General features: G+C 41.0%; 1 protein-coding gene across 1 annotated transcript; it reads right to left on the bottom strand.

The window, feature by feature from the left end:
• Positions 1 to 1,082: 1,082 nt before the first annotated feature.
• Positions 1,083 to 26,933, bottom strand: SNRNP40 (small nuclear ribonucleoprotein U5 subunit 40). The gene is made up of 10 exons (XM_061389866.1): positions 26,727 to 26,933; positions 23,773 to 23,902; positions 22,031 to 22,124; positions 20,148 to 20,313; positions 18,981 to 19,103; positions 10,906 to 11,026; positions 8,618 to 8,700; positions 7,480 to 7,541; positions 2,117 to 2,220; positions 1,083 to 1,584 (listed from the first exon to the last, which is right to left on the bottom strand). The coding sequence occupies exons 1-10, from the start codon at positions 26,868 to 26,870 to the stop codon at positions 1,535 to 1,537; spliced, it is 1,077 nt and encodes a 358-aa protein (XP_061245850.1). The 5' UTR covers positions 26,871 to 26,933; the 3' UTR covers positions 1,083 to 1,534.
• Positions 26,934 to 27,026: the final 93 nt, after the last annotated feature.

The raw sequence follows: 27,026 nt of genomic DNA, 5'->3' as shown, positions 1-27,026 counted from the left end.
TATAATCTGTGAAATCCCCTTAATTGTCAGAAACAATAAAGTGGTTTCTGTTTCCAGTGTACTTTATTCTCTGTATTAGAAGTAATTGGTTTGACAGGTTTATCACCCTGCTGGTCGCTTCATTAAATCTTGAACATATGCTCAATTAAAACTATCTTCTTTCTTGGACTTGCCTGGTGGTTCAGTGGTTAAGACACTGTACTTCCACTGTGGGGGGGCATGAATTCAACCCCTGGTTGGGGAACTAAGATCCCAAAAAACCCCCATCCTCTTTCTAACTTTATAATAGATGATTCCGTTTGTGAGCTAAAAGTATAATACGAAACATGTTCAGAACAGGCTGGAGGTGTGAAGACCTCTATATTGAGACAGGAGATTCAGAAAAGAAGACTCCAGTCCCCAGTGCCAGATGGGCTTCATTAGTGCTGATTTTTGTATGCTGGGCATAGTCACCCTGCAATCCAGAGACAGCAGTAACCTGCCGTGGGGGTAGAAAGTAACTAAGTCTTAGACAATGTCATGGCTCAGTAGCACCAATTTTTAAAAAAGATTTCCTTCTTTTTGGCTGCACTGGGTCTGGTTGCTCCATGCAGGCTTTCTCTAGCTGCAGAGAGCGGACGCTGCTCTCTGGTTGTGCACTGGCTTCTCACTGTGGTGGCTTCTCTTGTTGTGGAGAACGGGCTCTAAGCATGTGGGCTTCAGTAGCTGTGGTGTACGGGCTTAGCTACTCTATGGCAAGTGGGATCCTCCCAGACCAGGGATGGAATCAGTATCCCCTGCATTGCAAGACAAATTCTTAACCACTGAATCACCAGGGAGGTCCTCTCATATTCCTTCTGAATTGAGCCATTCCAGCCAATGCTATTGCTACCGGCTGAGAATGCTGCAAACCTGCCCACTTTAGGAAACCTGAGGGTAGGGATTGCTGCTCAGAAAAGTGCTTTTGGCAGTGTAGACACAGACCATGTTCAGATTCTCTGAAGTTTAAGTGGATTGTATGTATCCCCTGGTCACACCATGCTCTCAGATTTATAGTGATCAAGCTTCAGAGAAAAGACAGCAATAAATTCAATCCACATGGCTTCTGTAAAAAGGCATCTAGTTGGCTTTTAATACAAAATGAGTCAGAGAAACAAAGAAAGAAAACATACAAGCTATTGAACTAAACAAAAACCCGATAAATACATTTCAGTCACATTCCCTGTCTTCAGCCTAGATTAGGAAACAGGAAATGATAAACCAACCAATGTCTGTCCTTTTGAAGAAACCTTATTTAAAAAAAAAAAAAAGAGGAAAAAATAAAACAATCCCTAAAATCTGGCATGTGGTTTTAAGAGGCCACTGGAAGCTTGCCTTAGTCATCGTGGTGAACTGGGACACTGGTGGTTTGGAACACAGCTACCTCCTCCTCATTTCTTGCTACTAACAATCTTCATCTGAAGGGAGGATGCTGGCTTGGACATCATTAGATGCCACTTACGCTGTCTGAGGTCTCAGGGTCAAGCAGTCTTGTGGAGTCTTCCATTCCGTATCTTCACTGAATCTCCCCCATGTATAGTCTCTTGTCACTGGATGCTGAGAGAACTGAGGTGAAGAGAACAGAGAAGATAACTGGAAGTAATGAAGGCTCAAGGAGACTTGGTGTTTAAGGGCTCTTATGTCAAGAGGCAATTTTGGTATAAAAGAGCAACTGGATTTAGCTTACATTCCCCTCCTCCTAATAACCATTCACAGGAAACTATAGCTTGGCTTTTCAATCCAAATTCTTTCAAAACCATGAGGGTGGACCGTGCTATGGGAAATACATTATCAGGGTCTAAATCTTGATTTTCCTTGTCAGTCAAGCCTTAAGAAAAAGATCTCAGTCATTCTAGAAGAGAAGAATCAATGTCTATGCTAGTCATTTTGTAAATGTGCTTCTGCTTATTATTCTTAGCCCTGGAAAAAGTTATATTTTCTCAGAAATTCAAGTCCCATTATTTAGCTTAGCTAGCCAATAAAAGGTAAGTTAAGTTCTGGTTTATATCTGAACATTAAGAAACATCATTCTTTTATCCAACTATATCACTGAATCATAGACCTGAAGCAAGTAAACTCCCAGTCAGGACAGACTTACTGATGGGTTCATCGGGGTGGAAAGCCACTTCATTGATGGAGCCAGCATGGCCCGGTAGCTTATACAAAATCCTCCTGCTTGTGGTATCCCAGACGTAGACGAACCTGCAAATATCATGAAGAGTAAGGCTAAGGCATCCTGGAACTAAGGGTAAGGAAGAAGTATGGCTTTTTAAGGGAAGTGGAAGCAACCTTTTATTTAGTGACTCCATACTTACTGAACTGTGCTCTGATGTTTAGAAATTAGGAAAATAGATTACAAATAAGGCATGGATCCTGCCCATGAGCAACTGAGTGGAGAAACAGGAATAGCTAAATTATTGGTATTTTCTAATACAAGCTTCTTAAATAGGAAAGATCACAGAGAAGACAGACAAATGGTTCTTCCTATAGCTCCCACACAGAAATCTTTAAAGAACACCCAGGGACTTCCCTGGTGGTCCAGTGGTTAAGAATCCACCATCCAATGCCAGGACCATGGGTTCAATTCCTGGTTAGGCAACTAAGATCCCATATGTTGCTGCTACTGAGCCTGCGTGCCACCACTAGAAAAGAGCCCACATGCCACAGTGAAAGATCCCGAGGGCTGCAACTAAGACCTGATGCAGACATAAATAAATATTTTTAATAAAAAAGAGCACCCAATATAACTAGGGTGTAGTTAACTTCTTATATACCTAGGAATGTCTTAAACCCAAATATACACTCGATCCAGATCTTGCACTGAATTCATGGGCAGAAAAATACTTAATGCTAGCATGGGAAGGGGCCAACAGATATTAGCTAAACTTATTCTACAGAAAAGAAAACTAAGGTATAGTGACTTCTCCAAGGTTACACAGTTCATCAGTGGCAGAATTAAAATTAAAATTCTTAATATATATTCCAGTATTCTCCTTTCTCTTACTACCTTCAAATGCCTTGCGTCCCTTGCCACCTCTCACTCCCTCTACCCCTGCCAAAAGAAGTTTCTTTGACCTTCAGCCTTGTTTGGGTCATTTTAAGCTGAAAGTAAAATAAATAGATATTATCTTCACATGACCATGCAAAGAAAATATGCTGGTACATTTAAAAGGCTGATGATTTTCAAATAGGTTATACCAATTATTCACATATTTGTTTTGTTCAATCAACACCTAAAGGGTATACTCATCAGTACATGATTATAAAATGCCTAGTTCTGAACATTACATTTTTAGTTTAAAATGAAGATTAAAAAAAAAAAAAAGAACTTCTTAATTACAGTGTAGCTCACAAGGTTTAGGCTCCATAAAGTCAAAGTGAAAGTGAAGTCGCTCAGTCATGTCCAACTCTTTGCGACCCCGTGGACTGTAGCCTACCAGGCTCCTCTGTCCATGGGATTCTCCAGGCAAGAATACTGGAGTGGGTTACCATTTCCTTCTCCAGGGGATCTTCCCGACCCAGGGACTGAACCCAGGTATCCCGAATTGGAGGCAGACACTTTAACCTCTGAGCCACCAGGGAAGCCCATAGGAAATAAATAAAAACTCCATGCAAGGCGGAGGAGAGGGAACCCCATCTGTCTCTAGACTCCTTGGCTCTAATGCTCAGGTTTTCCCCAGTGTCTTGTCACACACAGTAACTGTCCTCATTAATCCAGCTGAGGCTATGTGGCATAGTGAAAAAGTGTGTTAAGTTCTGGGTTCAAGTCTCAATTCAACTATTTAATAGCTAAGTAGCCTTTAGACATTTACCTAACTTCTCTGAGGGCCTTATGATGGAGTAATGATGGAGACAATGCTGATCTCATAGCTTGGTTGAGAGAAATGAAATAATGAAATAATGTATGCCAAGTGCCCAGCACACAGAATTTATGATAGCTATTGTTATGATGATAAAGCGCCTGTCTACAATGCGGGAGACCCGGGTTGGATCCCTGGGTTGGGACGATCCCCTAGAGAAGGAAATGGCAATCCACTCTAGCACTCTTGCATGGAAAATCCCATGGACAGATGAGCCTGGTAGGCTACAGTCCATGGGGTCGCAAAGAGTCGGACACGAATGAGCGACTTCACTTTCACTATTGTTATGATGAATAAATAGTTAACAAAACAGAATCACATGAAATCAATACACTGAATAAATCACTCACAGCAGAGACTGACCAGTCATTTCATAGTCCTTGATAGGAACTCTTGAAAGGTTTCAAATCTGAACAGGAGTAGCTAGGTGAACTACAAGTAGGGAAGAGAAATTTGCCAAATTCAGGCCAAGCTGAAAAGCAGTTTTCTGAGAAGGATACATTATCCAGGCATATAAAAGCCAGCAGAAGTCCAGATCTCCAAGGGTTTACTTTAAGGCCTCACTTTCCATGGCTGCCAATTAGATGCTAAATTTAGAGGGGCCTTATCCTCTCCTTATTCTGGGATGGCAACATTCGGCAGGAATCAGGCTCCTTATGTAACAGAGCACTGTTGACTTGAGGCTAATTGGTGAGGTGGCCTGTGAAATGTGGCCAACCCTCAGCAGGTAGACAGACAGGCTTTTCCCTAGACCAGAGCCATGCTTCCACATGCAAGGTTTAAAGGAACAGTGGGGAGGGAAAGAGGGAAGAGAGGACACCGAAAGCTAGAAAAGAGCCAGTGTCAGAAACAAACTGCTCAGAATAGCTAGGTAGACATCATTTAAAAGCTTAATCACACAGGAAAGATACAGCTCTACTGAAAATCATGTACAAATACCTAGAAAGGTTCTTACTCTGTCAGAATGTAAGACATCTGAACCGTGGACCTGTTTTTCACGGTCTTCTTTAGAAACCTGGCAACTGAAAATCTTTTAGATTCCCTCTCCAAGGTAACCTGCTAAACCACCAGGACTCAAACCAGCAATGTGGCACAGTTTTACCTGGGTCCTTTCCCCTGCCATAAAATACTCAAATATTCACCCATTTTCCCCTGGCGTTAAACATGCCAAGGAAAAAAAAAATGGATTCTGGAATCTTCTATTCAGAATTGTTCACAGGTCAGAAAGGTGTGGGACAGATCAAAGTGAGGCTTCTTTATGGTTGTGCTAGAGCCCCAAGTAGGAGAAAACTCCAGAATACGCTGAAAGCCCAAGCTAGCCTGGGAAAGGCTTACTGCTTATAAGATGATGCCTGTTTTCATTGAGTAGCAGGAAAATCTCTAAGTTGGGAGAAAGATGGGGTTAAGCAGAAGAGGGCTAACAACGTTTCCCAATGGGAGCTAAACCCAGAGTCTACCATCCGAGTGCCTCGTCATTCTTTTTTTTTTTTTAAATAAAATAGTTATTCTTATTTGTTTGGCTGGGCCAGGTCTCAGTTGTGACATGAGGGATCTTTAGCTGTGGCATGTGGGGTCCAGTTCCCTGACCAGGGATCGAATCCCGGCCTCCTGCATTGGGAGCAGAGTCTTAGCCACTGAGCCTCCAGGTAAGTCCCCAGGGCCTCGTCATTATTTACCATCCCATACTGTGGCCCAAAAGCCTGGGCACTTGAACATCCCTATTCAACATCTGACTCCCTCCCAAATAACGTCACCGTAGGCATACCAAATAAAATAGCATCTCACTAAAGAATTCTCTACCTTCTCTGTTTCTCATTCATCATTTAATTCCTCAGGCAGTTTAAACTGATTCAGCTCAGGGTTGGAAACTATCTAGCCCGCATTCTGCCACATCCTCACCAAGCAATCTTGACACTTTTCTCACTGAACTCAGATCCAGCTCTGAATCATTCCCAACACAGTTGGGTATTATTAATAGCTGAGCTGATATGCAGGACAAAATCTGACTATCCTTGAGCTAGGAATTCATTCATGCAATATTGCTTAGAATTGGTCAAGCACTGCCCTGGATTCAGAGATGAGTAAGATTCATTCCCTGATCTCTAGGAGCAAATAATTTAGCAGGGGTTGCCCCACTATATTTGTCTTACTATAAGATGCAATCATGAGAAATGCTGGGATGGAAGAAGCACAAGCTGGAATCAAGACTGCCAGGAGAAATATCAATAACCTCAGGTATGCAGATGACACCACCCTTATGGCAGAAAGTGAAGAGGAACTCAAAAGCCTCTTGATGAAAGTGAAAGTGGAGAGTGAAAAAGTTGGCTTAAAGCTCAACATTCAGAAAACGAAGATCATGGCATCCGGTCCCATCACTTCATGGGAAATAGATGGGGAAACAATGGAAATAGTGTCAGACTTTATCTTTTTGGGTTCCCAAATCACTGCAGATGGTGACTGCAGCCATGAAATTAAAAGACGCTTACTCCTTGGAAGAAAAGTTATGACCAACCTAGATAGCACATTCAAAAGCAGAGACATTACTTTGCCAACAAAGGTCCGTCTAGTCAAGGCTCTGGTTTTTCCAGTGGTCATGTATAGATGCAAGAGTTGGACTGTGAAGAAAGCTGAGCACCGAAGAATTGATGCTTTTGAACTGTAGTGTTGGAGAAGATTCTTGAGAATCCCTTGGACTGCAAGGAGATCCAACCAGTCCATTCTAAAGGAGATCAGCCCTGTGTGTTCTTTGGAAGGAATGATGCCAAAACTGAAACTCCAGTACTTTGGCCATCTCATGCGAAGAATTGACTCATTGGAAAAGACTCTGATGCTGGGAGGGATTGGGGGCAGGAGGAGAAGGGGACGACAGAGGATGAGATGGCTGGATGGCATCACTGACTCGATGGATGTGAGTCTCAGTGAACTCCAGGAGCTGGTGATGGACAGGGAGGCCCAGTGTGCTGCGATTCATGGGTCGCAAAGAGTCGGACACGACTGAGAGACTGAACTGAAGATGCAATGACTGCTAATAAAGGTTAGGTGTATATAATGTGATTACAACCCAGAAAAAAGAGCAATTAGTAATGCCCAACAGGTAAGGGAGAGAGAGGGCCAGGTAAGTATATAGATACTATATAGGTAGATTACTAGGGAGATACAGGAGTTTGGATAATGGAGGCTAGGAAGGAATGTAAGAACAGGAGAAGTTCCACGTGAGTGAAGCACTGTGGTGATTGACGGTGGGGGAGGAGTATGTAATAACACAACATGTATGTGAATGAACTGAAGCATGGCAGAAGAATCTCATGAAGAGAACTGGAGCCAGATTAGGAGTCTGAATTTTATTTCACTGGCAAAGGCAATCTAACAACCAAAAAAACGGTTTACCTTCCAGGTTTAAAATGTATCCAAAGAGGGTAGAAACGATGTATTTGTCCACAAGATCTTTAAACCCTTCAGACTGCACTACATACAGCTTCATCTCTGAGTACAGCTATAACTCAATGTTTGCTCTGGCTCAGAACTGGCACTTCATGTATTAAACAAGAGAAGATACCTGCATAGCTACATCATTCTTTACCTCATGTCCAGTAATCCTTACCTGTCAGCTGAGCCAGCTGCTATCTTGCTTCCATCAGGTGACCAAGAACATCTCAGAAGATTCTATAATGATGAACAGGCAGGAATCCAATGAATACAGTACTGTACCAAATGTATGCACCCCTCTTGATTAGACTATAACATCACTAAGAGATTTTAAATGCTTAAGTACAGTTTTTTGTTTTCTGGGTTTTTTTTGGGCTGTGCTGCATGGCCTGCAGGATCTTAGTTCCTTGACCAGGGCATGAACCTGTGCTCCCCTCAGTGGAAGTGTGGAGTCTTAACCACTGGACTGCTAGAGAAATCGCCCTCTTGAGCAGAGTTTTAAGTATTCTCTGCAACATATAATCAACAATTGTCTTATATTCTGTGGCCCAAGACAGCCTATTTTGATATATTTCAAACCAAAACTGCTTAATTTATAGTAAATTAACAGTGGACCTGGCTGTAAAATTTTGTTCTGCCTACTAATGGGGGCTTCTTTTGCTCATTTATCTGGATTCTCATTAAAATTTTTATCTTGAAGAAAATAAAAATAAAATCAATTCTAACAAAAGATAAAATTTGATTTATCTTTAAATAAAATTCTTTTATTTTGAAATCAAATAAAAGATTCAGTGAACCTTAATGGGTTCTCAAAAGGAAAACATTAGTCTATATTAACAAACTGTCTGGAGCAAAAGCTGCTTTGAAGAGCTCATCTGAGAGTTTTGGCAAAATTTCAGTCTCTCAGAGCTTGGCCTGTGGTTCTTACTGAGGGAAGGGATGTATCTGAGGACTCTAAGAGCTGGTCACTGGGAGGGTGAGGGAGGTCATCTGGGTAGCAGCCACGGGAGTCTGAGTCCCATATGGAACACTGACCTGTGAGAGTCAAAGTTCCCAAAGAATTAAGAAAACAGAAGCATCTTGTTGAAGTGGGAAGTCCTAAATTTGAGGACTCCATCACCATCTGCCTATGAGTGCCTCCTTGCCTATGCTGCTGTCAGTTTTATTTCTGGCAAGAGCAGTTTTGCTGGACAAAAGTGTTACTGGAATGCTGCTCCTTCTAAGGAGAGCTATTAATCTCTATATCCTTAGCATCATCTTAAATGTCTTTGAATCAAATGGACAGTAAAATTCCTCTGCCATGCAGAACTCACCTTTTCAAAGTTGTGCACATTTCCTTGAAATATCTTCACACACCGCTCTTTGGGAGCAAATGGCCGGACATCCCAGACCCGCACTGCAAATTCAAACAAAGAAAACAAAACAGTTATCAGACAGCGGTTTCCTGAGAACCCAGCTGAAACCAGTATCATGTCAATGACAGATGCTATTTAGTGGGTGGAGCAAGACCAACGTGGTACAATGCTATTTAATAAGCCTTTTTTCTTTTACTAACGGGAATGAAATGCATTCAAGTTCCTTATCAGGGACTAAAGACACTGAGAAGGTAGGAAGGGAAAATGTCAAACACACTGCTGGTATTTGCAACAGAAAGTAGTTGAGTGCGATACTGATTTCAACAAAACATATTGCCAATGATTCCTCTGTAAACCTGAGTCCCATCTAGCAAAGTTTCAACATGACAATCTAAACACCACTGACTACTGTGACAATCAATCTATAAAAATCAAACTCAGGACTAAGCTTTTCCAGTTATGCTCACAGGAAAATCTGACAATTTAATTGTAATCAAGGCCAATATAGAAAAAGTGAACTGAATCCAGTTCTAGCTCTGCTATATATATGGGGAAAATATCAGGAAAACAGTGAGATTCTCTGTGCTTTGGGTGCCTTTGTAAAATGAGAATGCCATTTGATCTTTTTTTAAAAAATATTTTAAAGGTCAAATAAGATGATACATAAAAGGGCTTTAAGATTGGCAGCAATAAACAATAAAATGAATTTGTAATTTTTATTATATACCTATAATGAGAAATTCTTATTTTTATTTTAAAAACCATTTAGGAAATCTCACCCTTCCTTATAATGACTTCCCTGGTGGCTCACATGGTAAAGCGTCTGCCTACAATGAGGGAGACCCAGGTTCGATCCCTGGGTTGGGAAGATCCCCTGGAGAAGGAAATGGGAACCCACTCCAGTATTCTTGCCTGGAAAATCCCAAGGACGGAGGAGCCTGGTAGGCTACAGTCCATAGGGTCACAAAGAGTCAGACCACGACTGAGCGACTTCACTTTTTTTCTTTTTTTACCTTTCCTTTTAACAAACAATGCTAGAATTAGACAATCAAAAATCTACTGAAATAGGATATAAATACCCACAGTAAGCAGTGGCCACAGCCATTGTTAACTAAAGCTAAATGTACAGTGAAATTTGAGTGCTGTAATTTTACTTGAGTATGGGAAAAAAGCCAACAATCCTTGAAGTTAAACAGGCATAAAAAGGTGAAACTACACATGAAAATTTGCTATTCAGCTGAGAATACAGCCAGAAGGCAAGGATGTTCATTCATTCAGCAAGTATTTATTGAGCACCCCTTGAGGGCTAGGCTTCCCTGATAGCTCAGTTGGGAAAGAATCTGCCTGCAAAGCAGGAGATCCTGGTTTGATTCCTGGGTTGGGAAGATCACGTGCAGAAGGGATAGGCTACCCACTCTAGTATTATTGGGCTTTCCTTGTGGCTCAGCTGGTAAAGAATCTGCCTGCAGTGTGGGACACCTTGGTTCAATCCCTGGGTTGGGAAGATTCCTTGGAGAAGGGAAAGGCTACCCACTCAAGCATTCTGGCCCAGAGAATTCCATGGACCATGGCCTGTCCAGTCCATGGGGTTGCAGAGTTAAGACACAACTGAGAGACTTTCACTTCACTTTGAGGGTTAGGCACAGTTTTCATTACAAAATGTTAGTGAAAACATTTTAGTATACCAGAGGGGCATTTCCAAACTCCTTCAGTATTAAGCATATAATCCAAGATGTCATCTTCCTTTTCTGCTATGGAAAACACATCCTCCCACCCAACAACTCAAAAACAAGTGAAGAAAGGACAAGTGTGTTAGTGTAAATCCAGAAATCGAGGTGTTTTAATGAGGACCTCTCGTCACATTGATGCTTTTGGAGTAGGGAGGGAAGATAGACTGGCAGAAAGAGTACAAGTGAGATATCAATAGGTCTGTTGATCATCTGAGCTTGGAACTCTCTACATTATCAGTATAGAAACTGATGCCCAGAAAGAACAAATGCTATGTGTAAAGATGTTCAGGGATTAGATGGAAGATTTGGGACTATCATCATGGCTTCTTGACCATCTCTTCTAAAGTTTTTTCTATTACAACCTATTTTCCTAATTGCCCTGGTGGACACCTGCAAGCCATCCTGGGCTCTTTCCTTGGACTCTCTTTTACCCCAGCACATATTTCGAGCACCTAACGCCCATTTTATTTAGGGTCTACAGCGACTGACATGGAGAGGTTTCCTTTCCAAAGTTACCTGTATTGTCCATTGCATTGGACAAGAGGTAAGAGCCTTCAGAACTTAAACTCAGGCCAGTCACTGAATCTGCATGACCTCTCATCGTGTAGGTCAGCTTATTTTGGCGCAGGTCCCAGACCTACAGAACAAAACAAGGTGACACTCCCAGAAATCAAACTGTGAACAGCAAAGAAACAGTTATTAAAGAGTCGACCTGGGAAAATTGGCATCCCCTCTTAATCTGCCTCTGGGCCAAGCACTACTTTACCACAAAATATAGAATTTCTATCAAAGAAGGAAAAACTCCTGTCTTTCTAAAAACAGAGTTAAAGTTACTAAGTTTGGCTAGAAAAATATAAACTAATGAATGTCAAAATATTAACAAAACATAAGAGGATTTAAAGAGGTTATTTTCAATTCATAACAAAATGTATTAGGAATTAAAAAAACAAAGTAGCTTTTAAAACACAATCTATGATTCTTTTTAACTAGAAACAAACTATTACAAACAACTATATAAACACAGTTAAATGACTTCATTTGAAAAAGGCATTTTGATTGCATGTAAAATGTACATAACACAGTAATATGCAAAAACAGAGGTTTAAAAATGTTCATTTAATGTCATAATACATATACACACATACGATGGAAAACCACATTAAAAGAAAAATAAAGTTTAAGTTCACGGTTTTCTGGTTAGGAAAGCTAAGAGAAACACTTCAGCTGAAAATAACCTAATGTCAAACAGAAAAAAATAAATGGTTTATTAAGTTATGGCTCATAAACACACTGTAACACTACGGGCGCTTATGCTAGACTTTGAAGACCAAAGTGGAATGCATGAGGGTTTAGGGCCAGACTGAATCAGTCACTGCAACTTAATGAGTTATGTATTGTATTATTGGGCCACTAACCCTTCTGAGCCTGTTTCTGGCCTGTAAGATGGGGATAACATTGACTTTTTACGGCTTTTGTGAGGATTACAGACAGAATGCCTGGTACACAGCAGGCCCTCTAATTGGTTGCTATTATTAAGCAAATCCTAAAAACATTCTGAAGATCAAATGTAAAAATGTTTATAAACAAACTATTATTAAGCAAATAAGAAAAATATAAAAGTTATTTATAATTACATAAAAGAAATACATTAAAGGCAACAGAAATGGTCTGGAATGTCATGTGGCAAAAGAACAGCAGTTCTGTTAAGGTCACTGTTGTTATACAAAATTTCATCCAAATTTGATTTAATATTGCCACAGTTTTTCTAACTTAAATTTTCCGCTGTCCCTTTAAGGCACTTTCCTCATCTAGAAATGAGTTTGTCAAAGCAATACATACGGCAGACAACTCCACTTTCCCCATCAATAACTCATTCATGTGTGGAACCCAGCACACTTTATACACAATGATTTTTGTGTCAGGATGTTTGCTGCCTCAATAATCAGGAAAGCTTGAAGTGGCTGACATTTTTTGTTCAAGCCATTGTTCCTTCTCTTCAGAGAAGGCATTGTTGAAACCTTTAGCTCTTTAGGAGAATGAAATTCATCATCCTTCACAGCACTTGGGAGCTATTTCCAGACTTTCCACTTTGGGGCCTGCACACGTTGTTTTGTATACCCAAAATGTATCCGGGATTTGCCAGAGGAAGAGTGAGTAGGGCAGTAATTTAAGCAAAATATTTTGCAGATGTCCTAATCAGCTGTTCAGTGATTGTGGCAGGCACTGTTGGAGATAAAAGAAATGTTGTTCTGTTCTCAAGGAGCTAAACAAGTGACGAGAGGCCTGCACAAGGGGCAACAGCCAAGAGGGCAGAGGGATTAATGTTGCCATGGTACACGGATGGGAGTGAGAAAGGGAAGGTTTCACAAAGAATAAAGCACTTGAGCAGGGCATGGAAAAAGAATTTACTGATTTATTCCCATGACACGCAGTTTGTGGAATCTTAGTTCCCTGATCAAGGACTGAACCCAGGTCCTTGGCAGTGAGAGCAGGGAATCCTAACCAGCGGGCTGCCAGGGAATTCCCAAGAAGTACTTCTTTATTTAGACAAAGTAGAAGGTTATTCCCAGGCAAAGATGATGCATGAAAGCAGAGGGACAGGAAAAAATTGCTGGGTTGTAGGGAAATGGGCAGAGAGGAAGCAGACAATGCCTGAGTGATAGGCAGGCAAAGGCCAGCTCATGAAAGGTTTTGAATGACTGGCTTGGACTTTACCTCCCTCACTGGGGAGCCACAGGAGGGTAGAGTAGTGGAATGAGTTGATCAGATTCTAGAAAGAGCCTTCTGGTCCAAATAATTGGAAAGGATGAGAACACAGATGGGACTATGTTAAAAAAATAAATTAAAAAAATTCACCAACTGACCTCCCATTCTGACTAGAGCTCAAGATTATAAGAAATGCCAACCAGATCTTCAAGCCACCAAACAGAAGCACATTTTCTTCTTTTATTCATTTTCCTCTGACTCCACAATCCTATACCCAGGAAGAAAATCTCAAGAGCCTAACAGGAACTGTGTGTTTGTTCACAAATATAATCAGAATTTGCTCACTCCAGATTTTAAGAGGGCCTTCCATTCCCTATTTGTTCCTCCTGTCCCAGAATAGGCAGTGCTCTCTGAGAGACTGAGAAGCAAACAAAAACCAGGCTCTTCAGGAGTACTTCCTAACGTAGTAAGGCAGTGCAGGGATTTGTCAAGCCAGCTCAAGAGTGGTAAGCCCCTGTCTGCTTAAAGGATACTTGTTAATTGAGTAGAAGCAATATGATAGAGTTGTAAGACTACTGGCCCTCTGGAGAGTCCTGGCTCTACCACAGACTATTTGATCTTGGCCAAATCACTTAACCTTTTAGGGCTTTGCTTTAGTCACCTGTACAATAAGAGAGATGACGAGATGTCTAAAGTCCCTTTCAGGTTTGACATTTTCTGAGTCTATTTCTGATGGAAAAGGAGCCTCCCTTTTGCATTTTAAAAAGAAACTTATGAGGGCCTGCGTACTATTCAGAGTCTTTCTGGGTCCAAGAACAGTTACTCATCCCTAAGCATGTCAGAACAGGATGCTGTTAAATAGGGAGAAGACTGAAATTCTATGGATGGTTTCACATTCCTCTAGCATACCCCTTAGTTATACAGGAGCAAAATAAAATAACTAAAGCAACCTAATTTCAAATACCATCTTTATTAACTGCTATCATCAAAAAACAATCTGACAACTGTATCCAAAACATGAACTATCCTTATATTTGCTAACACACTGATTTTCATCTAGAAATCTATTCTAAGAAGTAATTAAATATGGAAAGCTTCACACGCAGATATATTGGATACACTGCATACAGCAGCATAATTTGTGATAGTGATACATATGAAAAGCCTGTGCAGCAACGAAGATCCAGGACAGCCAAAAATACTAAATACATCGCCTGCCCATGCAGGGGACACAGGATGGATCCCTGGTCCAGGAAGATTCCATATACCATGGAGAAACTATGCCCGTGGGCCACAACACCTGAAGCCCATGCGCTCTAGAGCCTGTGCTCCACAACCAGAGAAGCCACTGCAACGAGAAACCTGGGCACAACAAAGAGCAGCTCTGTTCACCACAATTAGAGAAAACCCGAGCATAGCAACGAAGACCCAGGGCAGCTGGAAAAAAATTAAAAAGATATGTCTGAGCTCATACTTAGAGAAAACACTAAGCCAGTCATGGCAATATCCAATGTTGGGGATTCTAGGCAAAGGACTAGCCACATATATGTGTGTGTATATATATCCCGTATGTGTGAAATCTAAACTATGCCACAAGTAACCTTATTTACAAAACAGACTCACAGAGATAGAAAACAAACTCATGGTTACCACAGAAGAAAGGGAATGGGGAAGGTATAAATTAGGGGTTTGGGATTAGCAGATATAAGCTACTATATGCTTCCCTGGTAGCTCAGCTGGTAAAGAATCTACCTTTAATGCAGGAGACCCTGATTCGATTCCTGGATCGGGAAGATTCCGGGAAGAAGGGCATGGCAACCCACTAGGCTATCCACTTCAGTACTGGCTTTCCTGGTGGCTCAGTTGGTAAAGAATCCACCTGCAATGCGGGAGACCTGGGTTTGAACCCTGGGTTGGGAAGATCCCCTGGAGGAGGGCATGGCAACCCACAGGCTTCCCTAGTGGTTCAGACGGTAAAGAATCTGCAATGTGGGAGACTCAGGTTCAATTCTGGGTCAGAAAGATCCCCTGGAGAAGGAAATGGAAACCCACTTCAATATTCCTGCCTAGAGAACTCCATGGACAGAGGAGCCTGGTGGGCTACAGTCCATGGGATTGCAATAAGTTGGATATGACAGAGTGACTAACACACACATTATATAGAAAACAGATAAACAATGAGGTCTTACTGTATACCACAGAGAACTATATTCAATATCTTGTAATATAACATAATGGGAAAGAATATGAGAAAAAATACATATGTATAACTGAACACTCTATTTTATACCAGAAACTAGTACAACATTGTAAATCAATTATACTTTAGCCAAAAAAAAAAAAAAAAAAAAGCCTACAAGGCTATGATGAAGAGTCATTAAGTGCTGTACTCATAGGACTCTATTTATATATTTCTCATATTTGAGATAAATTTGGATTTCAGAACAAAATTGGTATATATCAACAAAGACTGAGATTAGCTATGTGAGGAAAAAACTGATCCAAGAGAAGGTACATATATGTATCCGAGAAGACATGGAAAACCTTCAAAACCTAAAAAGAAACTCAGTCCCTTCAGAACTAAAGTACAACTGAATGTATTTGTTTATGAAAGTTAAAAGTGCTAGTCACTCAGTTGTGTTCAACTCTTTGTGACCCAATGGACTGTAGCCCGCCAGGCTCCTCTGTCCATGGAATTCTTGTCCAGGCAAGAATACTGGAGTGGGTAGCCATTCCCTTCTCCAGGGGACCTTCTTGACCCAGGGACTGAAACCAGATCTCCTCCATTGCAGGCAGATTCTTTACTGTTTAAGCCACCAGGGAAGCCTACTTGTTTATAGAAGGTCCCAAAACAGAAATTTAGACAAAGAGCCCAGAATAAGCCACACTATTTGTTTTAAGAAGGACTTACTAGCATGAGATTATTATTCTTAGGCTCGTCTATCCCCACAGTTATGAAAAGATCAAATTCTCATAGTTTAAAAAGTCAGTCTCAGATGGTCATACATGGTATGATTCTATTCACATGATATTCTGGAATAGAAACTATAGGACAAGAAAGAGATCAACGGTTTGTAGGGATTAGGAATGAGTAGAGGGTTTGATGCAGAACAGTACTATAAAATTTTTCTGGGTGATGGAAATTGTTCTGTCCTGTCTGTGGTAGTAACATGAATCTGCATAAGCATTAAAATCCACAGAACTGTATACTAAAAAGAGGTTAATTTCATATGTGTCCCCAGTCACTCAGTTGTGTCCAACCCTTTGCAACTCCATGGAGTGTAGCCTGCCAGGCTCCTCTGTCCATGGAATTTCCCAGGCAAGAATACTGGAGCGGGTTATCATTTCCTACTCGAGGAGATCTTTCCAACCCAGGGATTGAACCTGTGTCTCTTGAGTCTGCTGCACTCGCAGGAGGATTCTTTACCACTGTGCCACCTGGGAAACCCAGGGGTAAGGCTACCCTGACTGGGAACTGAACTCTGGCTACAACAGGGAGTACACCAAATCCTAACCACTAGACTACCGGGGAGCATCTAATTTCACAGTAGGTACATTTTTATAATAATAACTTAAAAGTATGAAAATTACCATGGCTAGATGACACCAGTCCACCTCCAATGTATTAGAAGCTGTCTAGTGATTCTAATGATAGTGGGTTCCCAAACTTCACTCAGGGAAATAATGCATTTGCTGTTGAGGTGATCTAATTAAGCACCCACATTCTGACTGTAGTCTCCAAAGAGTCATAGGGTGGAAAAGGGACGTGAAGTTGAATTTTGGAAATGGTGAATTTTTAGGTACTCCAAATGGGGATGCTGAGTAGCTGGCTGTATATATGGGTCTGGATCTGAAGATGTGGGTTGAGAACATCGAGTTATCTGCATAGAAATGACAATTAGAGTCACAGAATTAGATGGGAATTGCCCAGGGAAAGGAATATAATAAGAGCACTGAGGAAAGAACCTTGGGGAATAACAACATTTAAAAAATGCATAGACAGAATAGCTTGCAGATGTATCTGACGGCTATGCCTGATGAAAAGGGTAGGGAAGTATACTGTCAGAGCAAGTTTAAAAAAAACAAAGACTAAAAGGATCTACTAGATTTAGTACCAGGGAGATCACTGGTGACCTTGAAGAGAACAGTGTTAATAAAGCAACGGAGGCAGAGCCAGACTGATGAGCAGTGGTCAGGAGACATGGAATCGAGAAATGAAAGGGAGATAAGGCATTAAAGACAGTGAGTGTAGAAAATATTCAGGGGATTTCTCACAGGTAATAAGAGCAAGACTCTGGGCCCAAACCCTGGGTTTTGAATCATTGGTAAAATGGTATTGTGTGTGTGCTCAGTTGCTCAGTCCTATCCGACTCTTTCCAACCCTGGGAAGCCCATTAACAGCACTTATTTCATAGGTCCGTTGTGAAGCTTAAAAGAATTATAACGTAAAGCTCTAAGAACAACAGGTGGCACAGTGGTAAGCAATTCACCTGCTGATGTAGGAGATGCATGAGATGCGGGTTTGATCTCAGGAAGATCCCCTGGAGTAGGAAATGGCAACCCACTCCAGCATTCTTGCCTGGAAAATTCCAAGGACGAGGAGCCTGGCAGGGTCCGCAAAAGAGTTGGACCCGACTTACGGACAAACACGCACAGCATACATTGAGAACAGTGCCTAACACGCTTAAGTGTTAGAGGATGATGATAACAGTATTATGATTGTAACCACTATCACCATCTTTAAAGAAGTTTGGCTGTAAAGGGGAAGACTGAAAGGGCAATAACAAGACAATGTGGAACTGAAGGCAGACTCTTTCCCCAATAAGAGAAGACCTGAGCATGATGAAATGCTAATAAGAAGCAATACAGTTGGTTAAAAGGATAGGATTTGGGAAAACTGACAGCATAAGGTCCCAGAGACAGGAAAGAAAGGTTGAAATCTTTCCATTTAAGGGACTACCTGTAGATAAAATGACATTCCATCCATAGTAACAGCAAAGGAGGCAAGGAGAGATGGGAGTACAGTACGATTTCTAGGTAGAAACAACATAAGAAGTTGAGTATTTACCCAATAATTACTACTCTCATGATAAAGCATAAGGTAAGTCAAAGTCTTTGAAATACCTAAGGAAGCCAATAAGTAAAAGCAGAGACAAACGGAGTCGCTGCCCCCTCCCCCCACACATTTCATACTTACTGGCACCTGCTATGTCCAGAAACTCTACTCTACTGCTCTACTGCATTCGGCTCATTAATGCCCAAGACAACTCTACGCGATAGATATTGTTAACCCCCACTACACACATAAAACAGAAATTTAAAGAAGTTAAAGAACTAGCGTGAAGTCACAAAAAATTAGAGAACAGTAGAACTGAGATTAGACCTCAAGTCAATTACTTGAAAGCTTGAGCTATATTATACTATCAAGAAGTCTATTGCCTCTTTTCGTCAACATCACTACCTTCTCACATTCTTAGCTACGGATCCCCCAAAACTTCCTTTCTATAGTTTCAAAAACAAAAACACACTGAAAGATTAGGGTACAGAATCACAAACTGATTTATTGCTATCTCAATGAAGGCAATGCAGGTTAAAAAAAAAAAGTTTCAAATGCTGTTACTCAGGGAATACACCCTTCATTTTTCAGAGTTCCCACACAGGGACTTCTCACTTCATATAAACTGCCTGGTCCCTGATGGACAGGGACCATATAAGTTGTAATGCAACCCTGACACAGAAGTCAATAAAGACAAGACAGAAAGAAAACAAGTTCTAGTTTATCTTTCACTTAGGTGGTATAAAGTGCAAAGTTAAGAAGTTGGAAAGACTTACCTCTGTAAATGGAGACAGGTGAAAAGTAAATATAACATAAACATCTAAAATACCTTGATATCATTGTCTATTCCACCAGAAATAATCTGATCACTTGTATCATTGAAAGTCACAGCTAAAACTTGGTAGGTGTTCTGAAATGTCTGGATGGCTGCTTTCTTGCGGATATCCCAAAGCTGAAAAAGAGGACAAGACAGTCTACAGTAACATCACTCTAAGAAACAACTGCACAGTACACCCATAAATCTAAGGACTGTGGAAGTGAAAACATCAGTAAAGGGACCCTGTTCAGAAATTTGTCTGATTATCCCATCAACATGGTGAGAACTGACTATAATTTTGCCAATATATCTGAATGCTGGTAGAATAAATCACTTTGGTTATATTTTCAGACTTCTTTGTTAAAAGTCTGAATACATGTGGTTAATTAAATGCCTTTAGAGTGGACATCTTCACCATGTTTATTAGTTCATTTGTTCTACACAAAGGATATTAGACCAGTGTTTTGAAATTGTAGATCTTAATTCATTATTCGGCTACAACTTACATTAAAAAAAATATATAGAGATACATATGGAGAGGAGGTTACATCAGTGAAAATGGCAGAGTACTGAGTGCCCAAAGACTGTCCCTCTACAAAAGCAGAAAACTGGCAAAACTCTGTCAGAATCAACTGCATCAGAACTCTAGAAACTACAGTTTACAGCAACCAGGTAAATACTCACTGAGGATGAAAACCAGCTGGGTCCTAGTGAGAGGGCTTTCTAGCACTTTAACTTACCCTGGCTCCATCCTCACTCAGCAATAGCTTTGAAAACATGTACTGGCCTTTTTATACACTGACTGAAATTTCAAAACATCCTTGTAAGACATGTATATTACTGTCACTAAAGACTGGGAAACTGAAGATCAGAAAAGTGACCTAAAGTCACATAATTAAGTAAACACTAAGTCAAGAATCTAATTATTCTTGGATGGTGGTCTACTTTATTCCAAGTGACAACTGTTCTACATGGTTGTAACAGTCTGTAGGATTCATAAAAAAAGAAAAAAACCTCAACTGCTTATTATCTGAAGTGTATTTTAAAAAGAGTCTGTTTTGGGAAATGTGTGATGAAACAAAGTTGTGGAGAGAAGGGTATAGCATAGGTGGGAAGACAAGGTAAGTTTCACATTTTGTCGCCTCAGAAACCCTCAACACAGAGACAGACAACACCCACCTTGACTGTACCATCGTCACTGCCAGTGCAAACAAGCTGGGGGCCCCTCCTGGCTGGGTAACAGGAGTTCACAAAGGAAGTATGCCCCTTCAGTCTTTTAACCCTCTCGCCTGTTTCACTATCCCACACTGCCACAGTTTTATCTGTGGATGCTGAGAAGAGCATACTAGAAAGCAAGAGGAAGAAAAAAAAAAGTGAAGACAAGGAACAGCAATCTGTCTTCCTTACTCGTCAAAATGCACCCGAGTCTTCAAGATCACTAACATGCTGTGCTCTGACAGTTTGGCACCTGCTTCGGGAATGTCTCACCCAATGTACCAAAATCCTAATGGTAGTCTAGACCCAGTTATAAGGTCTACTCTAATAAATGTAAAAAAAATTTTCCCTTTGTCAGTCCCCGTGACATGTTGTACATCTAATACGGCAGTCTTCTCAATCTTTCCCTCCTCTGTGATATACTACATTTCACACATCCTTCCACTTGAAAATGTATAATCACTCCCTGCTGCAGAAGTAAGACAGATAGTAGCAATTCCTGGCTCAGTAAATCTAACTCTTTCTCTAAAAATCAAAGCTTTTATTTTGCCTCTGAGAATGACTTCTAAGTTATGATTGATTTTATAATGATTTCTTTACTCAAACAGGAAAACCACACAAGGCTATGTACCTAGTTATTCAAGGAACTCTAAAATTTTAGAGGTAAGAGCTGTAAGACAATAAATGTTTACTGAAATACTGAATGGGATTAATTAATTTTGTAGAATTACATTTTTATATAATCCATGGTTATTATAAAGTTATTCAATTGTTAAAATATTTATAATAAATGTCATAATGAACAGATAATGAAAGTTGAATAATGTTAAGGGTAAAAACAGCAGACAAGATTGTGTTGTATAAGAGCTTTTTTTTTTTTTTTTTTGACTGTGTGGCTTACAGGACCTTAGTTCCCCAACCAGGACTGAACCTGGGCTATGGCAGTGAAAGCGCTGAGTCCTAAACACTGGACTGCCAGGGAATTTACACAAGTACTTCTAATACATACATAAAAATCAAACTGTTTTGAATAGGAAAAACTCTTGAGAAAAATATACCATAATATTAACAGTGATTATCTTTGGAATGATAAAAATGTAGTGTATTTTGTCATTTTCCTGCTTTTTTTTTTAAGTTTTCTTGAAACAGATTGTTTCATTACTTTTATAATAAAAAATAATTAATTTCTACAGAAGGAAATTACCTATTATGTCTTAAGAAAGAAAAAATTTTCTGGCTGTTGAAATGTTAGATAGATATTATAAATACATACATGGAACAATGGGCTTCCCTGGTGGCTGTAGTGTATTTTGTCATTTTCCTGCCTTTTTTTTTTTTTTTAGTTTTCTTGCAACAAATTGTTTCACTACTTTTATAATAAAAAATAATTAATTTGTACAGAAGGAAATTACATTTTATGTCTTAAAAATGAAAAAATTTTCTGGCTGTTGAAGTGTTAGATATTATAAATACATACATGGAACAATGGGCTTCCCTGGTGGCTCAGACAGTAAAGAATCCATCTGCAATGTGGGAGACCTGGGTTTGATCCCTGGCGTGGGAAAATCCCCTAGAGAAGAGAATAGCTACCCACTCCAGTATTCTGGCTTGGAGAATTCCATGGACTGTATAGACCATGTGGTTGTGGATGTGACTGAGTGACTTTCTTATGGAGCAATAAATACCTTACTTGGGGTGACAGTGATAGGATGATAAGGTGGTTGTTCAAAATGCAGTAATTTTTGATAGCACGATCTTTTAAGAGAAAACTCAGGGATGAAATATGAAAGGATGCCAAGAAGAATTAATATAAGCAGCAGCCATCATCCACAATGCAGAATACTCACCTGCCGTCTGTGTTATAATGAAGCTCCATCACTGCTCCACTGTGTCCCTTCAATGTAGCGTAGTTATCACAGTCTCCATAGACATTCCACAACACTGTTAGGGAGACAGGGGCTCTGTGAACATTACTAGGCAAAAGAAAACTATTACTGGCCATGGAAAGGGTACTTAAGAATTCACTAGAACAACAGTTCTGAAATTACACTGCTTTGAAACACCATTAATTCTATCAACAATATCTTCTTTACATTAGAACAAAAATAATGCAGCGTTTTCACATTTCATAAAATAAAAACATTTTAGATAATGGATATAATTTTTTAAATCTTAAGTTTTCTTCCATACTTTTAAAAAGTTGGCACTCACAGCTAGTTGTCTCCTATGAGTAGAAGCAGACTGCAAAATGATGGTACTTATGGGAAACTTTGGAAGCTGCAACTGACTTGAAAGTCACATGGTAATGACTTTATACTATATTTACTTAGTGTACATGTACTAAATACCTATTCCAAGTGCTGGAGTAAAATAAGGTAAATGAATAGAGACAGTTCCAATTCTTAGGGGGCTTGGTCCAACACAGAGTGAAGTTTGATAAGTATTATTAAGGAACACTATATACATAATAAGCTACTTAAGAGTTACCTTCCTGCAGATAAAACTGCTTCTAGTTTGTTTGATGAAATTAAGTATATCAGCAGTTAAAGTATGTTCAGCTAAGATCCCTAAGCCTTCTAGAGACGGCCACCAGTAAGTTTAAGGAACACCAAACTAGAAACTGAAATCAAAACAGACATCATTCACCCTGCTGCTGCTGCTGCTAAGTCACATCAGTCGTGTCCGACTCTGTGTGACCCCATAGACGGCAGCCCACCAGGCTCCCGTCCCTGGGATTCTCCAGGCAAGAATACTGGAGTTGGTTGCCATTTCCTTCTCCAATGCATGAAAGTGAAAAATCAAAGTGAATTCGCTCAGTCGTATCCGACTCTTCACGACCCCATGGACTGTAGCCTACCAGGCTCCTCTGTCCATGGAACTTCCCAGGCAAGAGCACTGGAGTGAGTTGCCATTGCCTTCTCCGTCATTCACCCTGAGGCACAGTTAATAGAACGGAGTCAAAGGACCCATTTCATTTCACAATGTGGCAAATGATGCCAGAGGAAGCATCAGATGCTTCTGTAACCTTCTCTTTTGCTTTTTCTCATGACTTCTTCAATATGATTTCTACTTATTTTCCCCAAATGGGTGTTTCTGACTGGAAGCTGAGAATCTGGTAGCAGATCCAAATAAGAGACAAGTACATTATCCAAGTGAGTTGCGATGTTAGGATTTCCTCCTTCCTGAATGCTAAGATTCTGAGGCTATGGATCAAGAGAGCCTCATATCTTTGGGGAAAAAGTTCTCTCTCCTCATTACTCTCATTAGCCTTAAAGTGTAGATCTTAAAGTTTAGGCTTGCTAAATCGGCTTGAGATTTGCCTCCATGAAGAGGAAATTCCCAAACTAGAGCAACTCACTTTCCAGCAGGTGATATAACTTCTACTGTATTTACCACATGGACCCTAAGTTCTACATTCAAAATCATTCAGTATTTTCATGACTCTATTTTAGCTTATTAGCCACACAGTTTGTTATGTGACCAATTTAGATTGATACCTTTTATAGCACTGAAAGTTTTAAAAAATAATCAGTATAATTGGCAGTATTGGCAGACAGCAATTACTCCAGATTCAAAAATTATGCCTTACATATCAGTCGGTCAAATCCTGCAGATGCTAAGGTGGATCCATTGGGGTGAAACTTGCAGCAATACACTTCCCCTTCATGTCCTGAGAGAAGCATGATTGGGGCTTGAAGGGAGGAACATCTTGGAGGACCCTGAAAAAATGAGAAGTACAGTGTAGTTATTACATACAAAGGAGACTGAAAAGTTGGGGAACCGGGAGTACAGGGAAAGGACAATGGAAACAATGATGGAGTGTATTTCTCCTGATTTAGAGAACAGCAACTCTTCTCATATAACTTATGCCTCCAATTTGATACTCTGTTGCTGAAGTTTCCAGTGTCTGTTACACTAACTCTCTTCCTTCACTTGCTCTCCCATAGCCAAATTTTAATGGCTCAAACATGTTAAACTTATTTCTGCCTCAGGATCTTTTGTTGCCCCTGACAGGAGGCCTCTTCCCTGAGATCTTTCTGTGTGTGGTTTCTTTCCAGTGCTTTCTCTCATCTTTCCTGGAACACTCAAGCCTAAGCAGCACCCTACCTCTCTTTTGTATTTGATCAACACTACTGTTTTCCCTCAAATAACTTATCACTATCTGAAATAATGTTTCTTATGTATTTGTTTAGTTTGTCTCCCCTGCTCTGCCATGAGAAGGGCTCTGTAGTGCAGGAACCTTACCAGTGTAACATTACACTGTTTTCCCAGTCTCTAGTTCGTTTAATGAATGAATGATTGAACTAATGTTTCCAACAACCCTGCAGGGTACAGGTTACTGAAGAAAGTAGTTTTGATTATGGTCTTGGATATTAAGACCAGTCTCAGTAGCGGGCAATTCAAAGAAACCCGGGCTGATATTCTCGTCAGACAGAAGTACACTATTAATAATCTGCAAATCTCCTTAGCAGTTTCCAGCTTACTCATTTACTCAAGAAATACTGTGTCAGGTACTGTCCCAGGCACTTAGGAAACAGTATTGAACGAGATAAAAAATGAAGCTTGTGTTCTAGTGGGAAGGACAGAAAAGAGGGAGGGTGAGCAGAAACAAGTAAAACATATAGACGGTGGCATGTGTTATGGAGAAAAACAAAGCAGCAATGTAGGTGAGCACAGGGTATGGCAATTTAAAATGGGCTGGTCAGGAAAGTGGAAAAGTGTTATCTGAGCGGAGATTGGGAAGAGCTGAGTGTAAACCATGTGGACACTTGGAAGAAGAGTATTTCAGTACAAAGCAGAGCAAATGCAAAGACTTTGTAGGAGGAGCGTGGAAGCCACTGTGACTGGAGAAAGGCGAGCAATCGAAAATTGGTAGATTAGAGAGGTCAAGTGAAAGAGGGCAAAAGATTGTCAAGATTTCAGTTTTACTCTGACTGACGTGAAAAACCATGGAAAGTTTTCAGTAGGGGGTAATATGATCTTATGTTTAGAAGGATTTCTCTGGCTACTGGATTGAGAATAGACTGAGCATCCATAAACAGAAACAGGAATACCATTAGCATCCTACAGCAATAATGCCAGATGAGATAAGTGAAGTGAAAGTGAAAGTGAAGTTGCTCAGTCGTATCCGACTCTTTGCAACCCTGTGGACTGTATCCTACCAGGCTTCTCTGTCCATGGGATTCTCCAAGCAAGAATACTGGAGTGGGTTACCATTTCCTTCTCCAGGGGATCTTCCCGACCCAGGGATAGAACCCGAGTCTCCCACATTGGAGGCAGACGCTTTAACCTCTGAGCCACCAGGGAAGCCCTAATGTCTTAAATCAGGAGCTAGTGATGGAAGTGGTAGAAAGTGTTAGTCACTCACTCAGTCATGTCCAGCTCTTTGTGACCCCATGAACTGCTGCCCGCCAGGCTCCACTGTCTATGAGATTTCTCAGGCAAGAAAAAAGGAGTGGGTTGCCATTTCCTTCTCCAGGGTACCTTCCCAACCCAGGAACTGAACCTGGGTCTCCCCCGTTGCAGACAGACTCTTTACTGTCTGAGCCACCATGGAAGCCAGGAGGTGGAAGAAGTGGTAGCAAGTCTGGATATATTTTGAGGGTGGTGCCAACATTTGCTGACCAGCTGGTTGAGGAGTTGTGGGGGGCAGGAAGACATGTATTTCCTTAGCTGAGCCTAACAGGATACAGGCAGAGGTATGATCACCACCTCAATTTTACAGGAAATGTAGTTAAAGAGCATGGATTCTGAGTTTAAAAGCTGTTCCTGGCGGTTTAGTCACTAAGTCATGTCTGACTCTTGCGACCCCATTGATTGTAGCCTACCAGCCTCCTCTGTCCATGGGATTCTCCAGGCAAAAATACTGGTGTGGATTGCCATTTCCTTCTCCAGGGATCTTCCTGACCCAGGAATCAAACCCAGGTCTCCTGCATTGCAGGGAGACTCTTTACCAACTGAGCTATGAGTCGTCTACAAAATAGGATAATATTTCCTAACTCTTAGGAAGTTACCGAGATTAATAGAGTTTTCATTTACACAGCACAAGGGCTCAATGGATGGTAACTATTCTTTGGTTATTATTAATACCAGTGCAGAGAAACACAGCGAAAAGCAAGTTTCCCAAGTCCCCAAAACGAGCCAGCGGCATTCATTTCCCCCCTTTCCTCGTTCATTCATTCATTCATCCATCCAATCTTCCAAGTTTTCTGAACGTTTATCGTTTATTCTACACTGGATCCCTGGAACATTTAAGAAGTCAAAACCCTGGTCCCGGTTTTTAGCTCAAGATCCTTAATTCTTAATTCTAACATCTCCTCATAGGGCGGTCAAGACGCTGAAAACGAGCGTCAAATGGAGAAACGCAGGGAGAATCGCCGGGTGTACGCCGCTTTTACTGTGTTTTTCTGCTTTAACTCCTAGGAAGGAGAGTCCCGCTCCGCCCGGGAGTGCGAGTTAAGGGCCGCGCAGGATCACCAGGTGCAAGCGCTGAGGAGAGGAAGATGAGCTGAGGGCCGAAGGCCGCCTGCTCCTTATACTCACCGCTTGCAGCAAAGCTCCCGGCGCCGCCTGCTGCTGCCCGGCTCCAGGGCCCGACCCTGCCGCTCCCAACAGTAGTTCATGTCGCTGCCGCTTGACTGGGACCAGTGGCAACTCTGGGCCCTTACGCTTCTGCTGTTCTATCATGGCGGCAGCCACTCTCCTCAGGCCGCCACTGACCGCGCCGACCCCCTCAGGTACCTCACGATTGGCTCGGACTTAGTCTTTCCCGTAGAACTTCCGGCCGATAGAACCCAATCGACTTCCAATATACCTCTCAGCACCGCCCCCTGAGAAGTTTCC

Source organism: Bos javanicus, chromosome 2 (genome assembly GCF_032452875.1).
Source record: "Bos javanicus breed banteng chromosome 2, ARS-OSU_banteng_1.0, whole genome shotgun sequence".
Taxonomy (NCBI): domain Eukaryota; kingdom Metazoa; phylum Chordata; class Mammalia; order Artiodactyla; family Bovidae; genus Bos; species Bos javanicus.
Note: the sequence above shows the minus strand (reverse complement) of the source record. Positions and strands in the feature narration are given on the sequence as shown.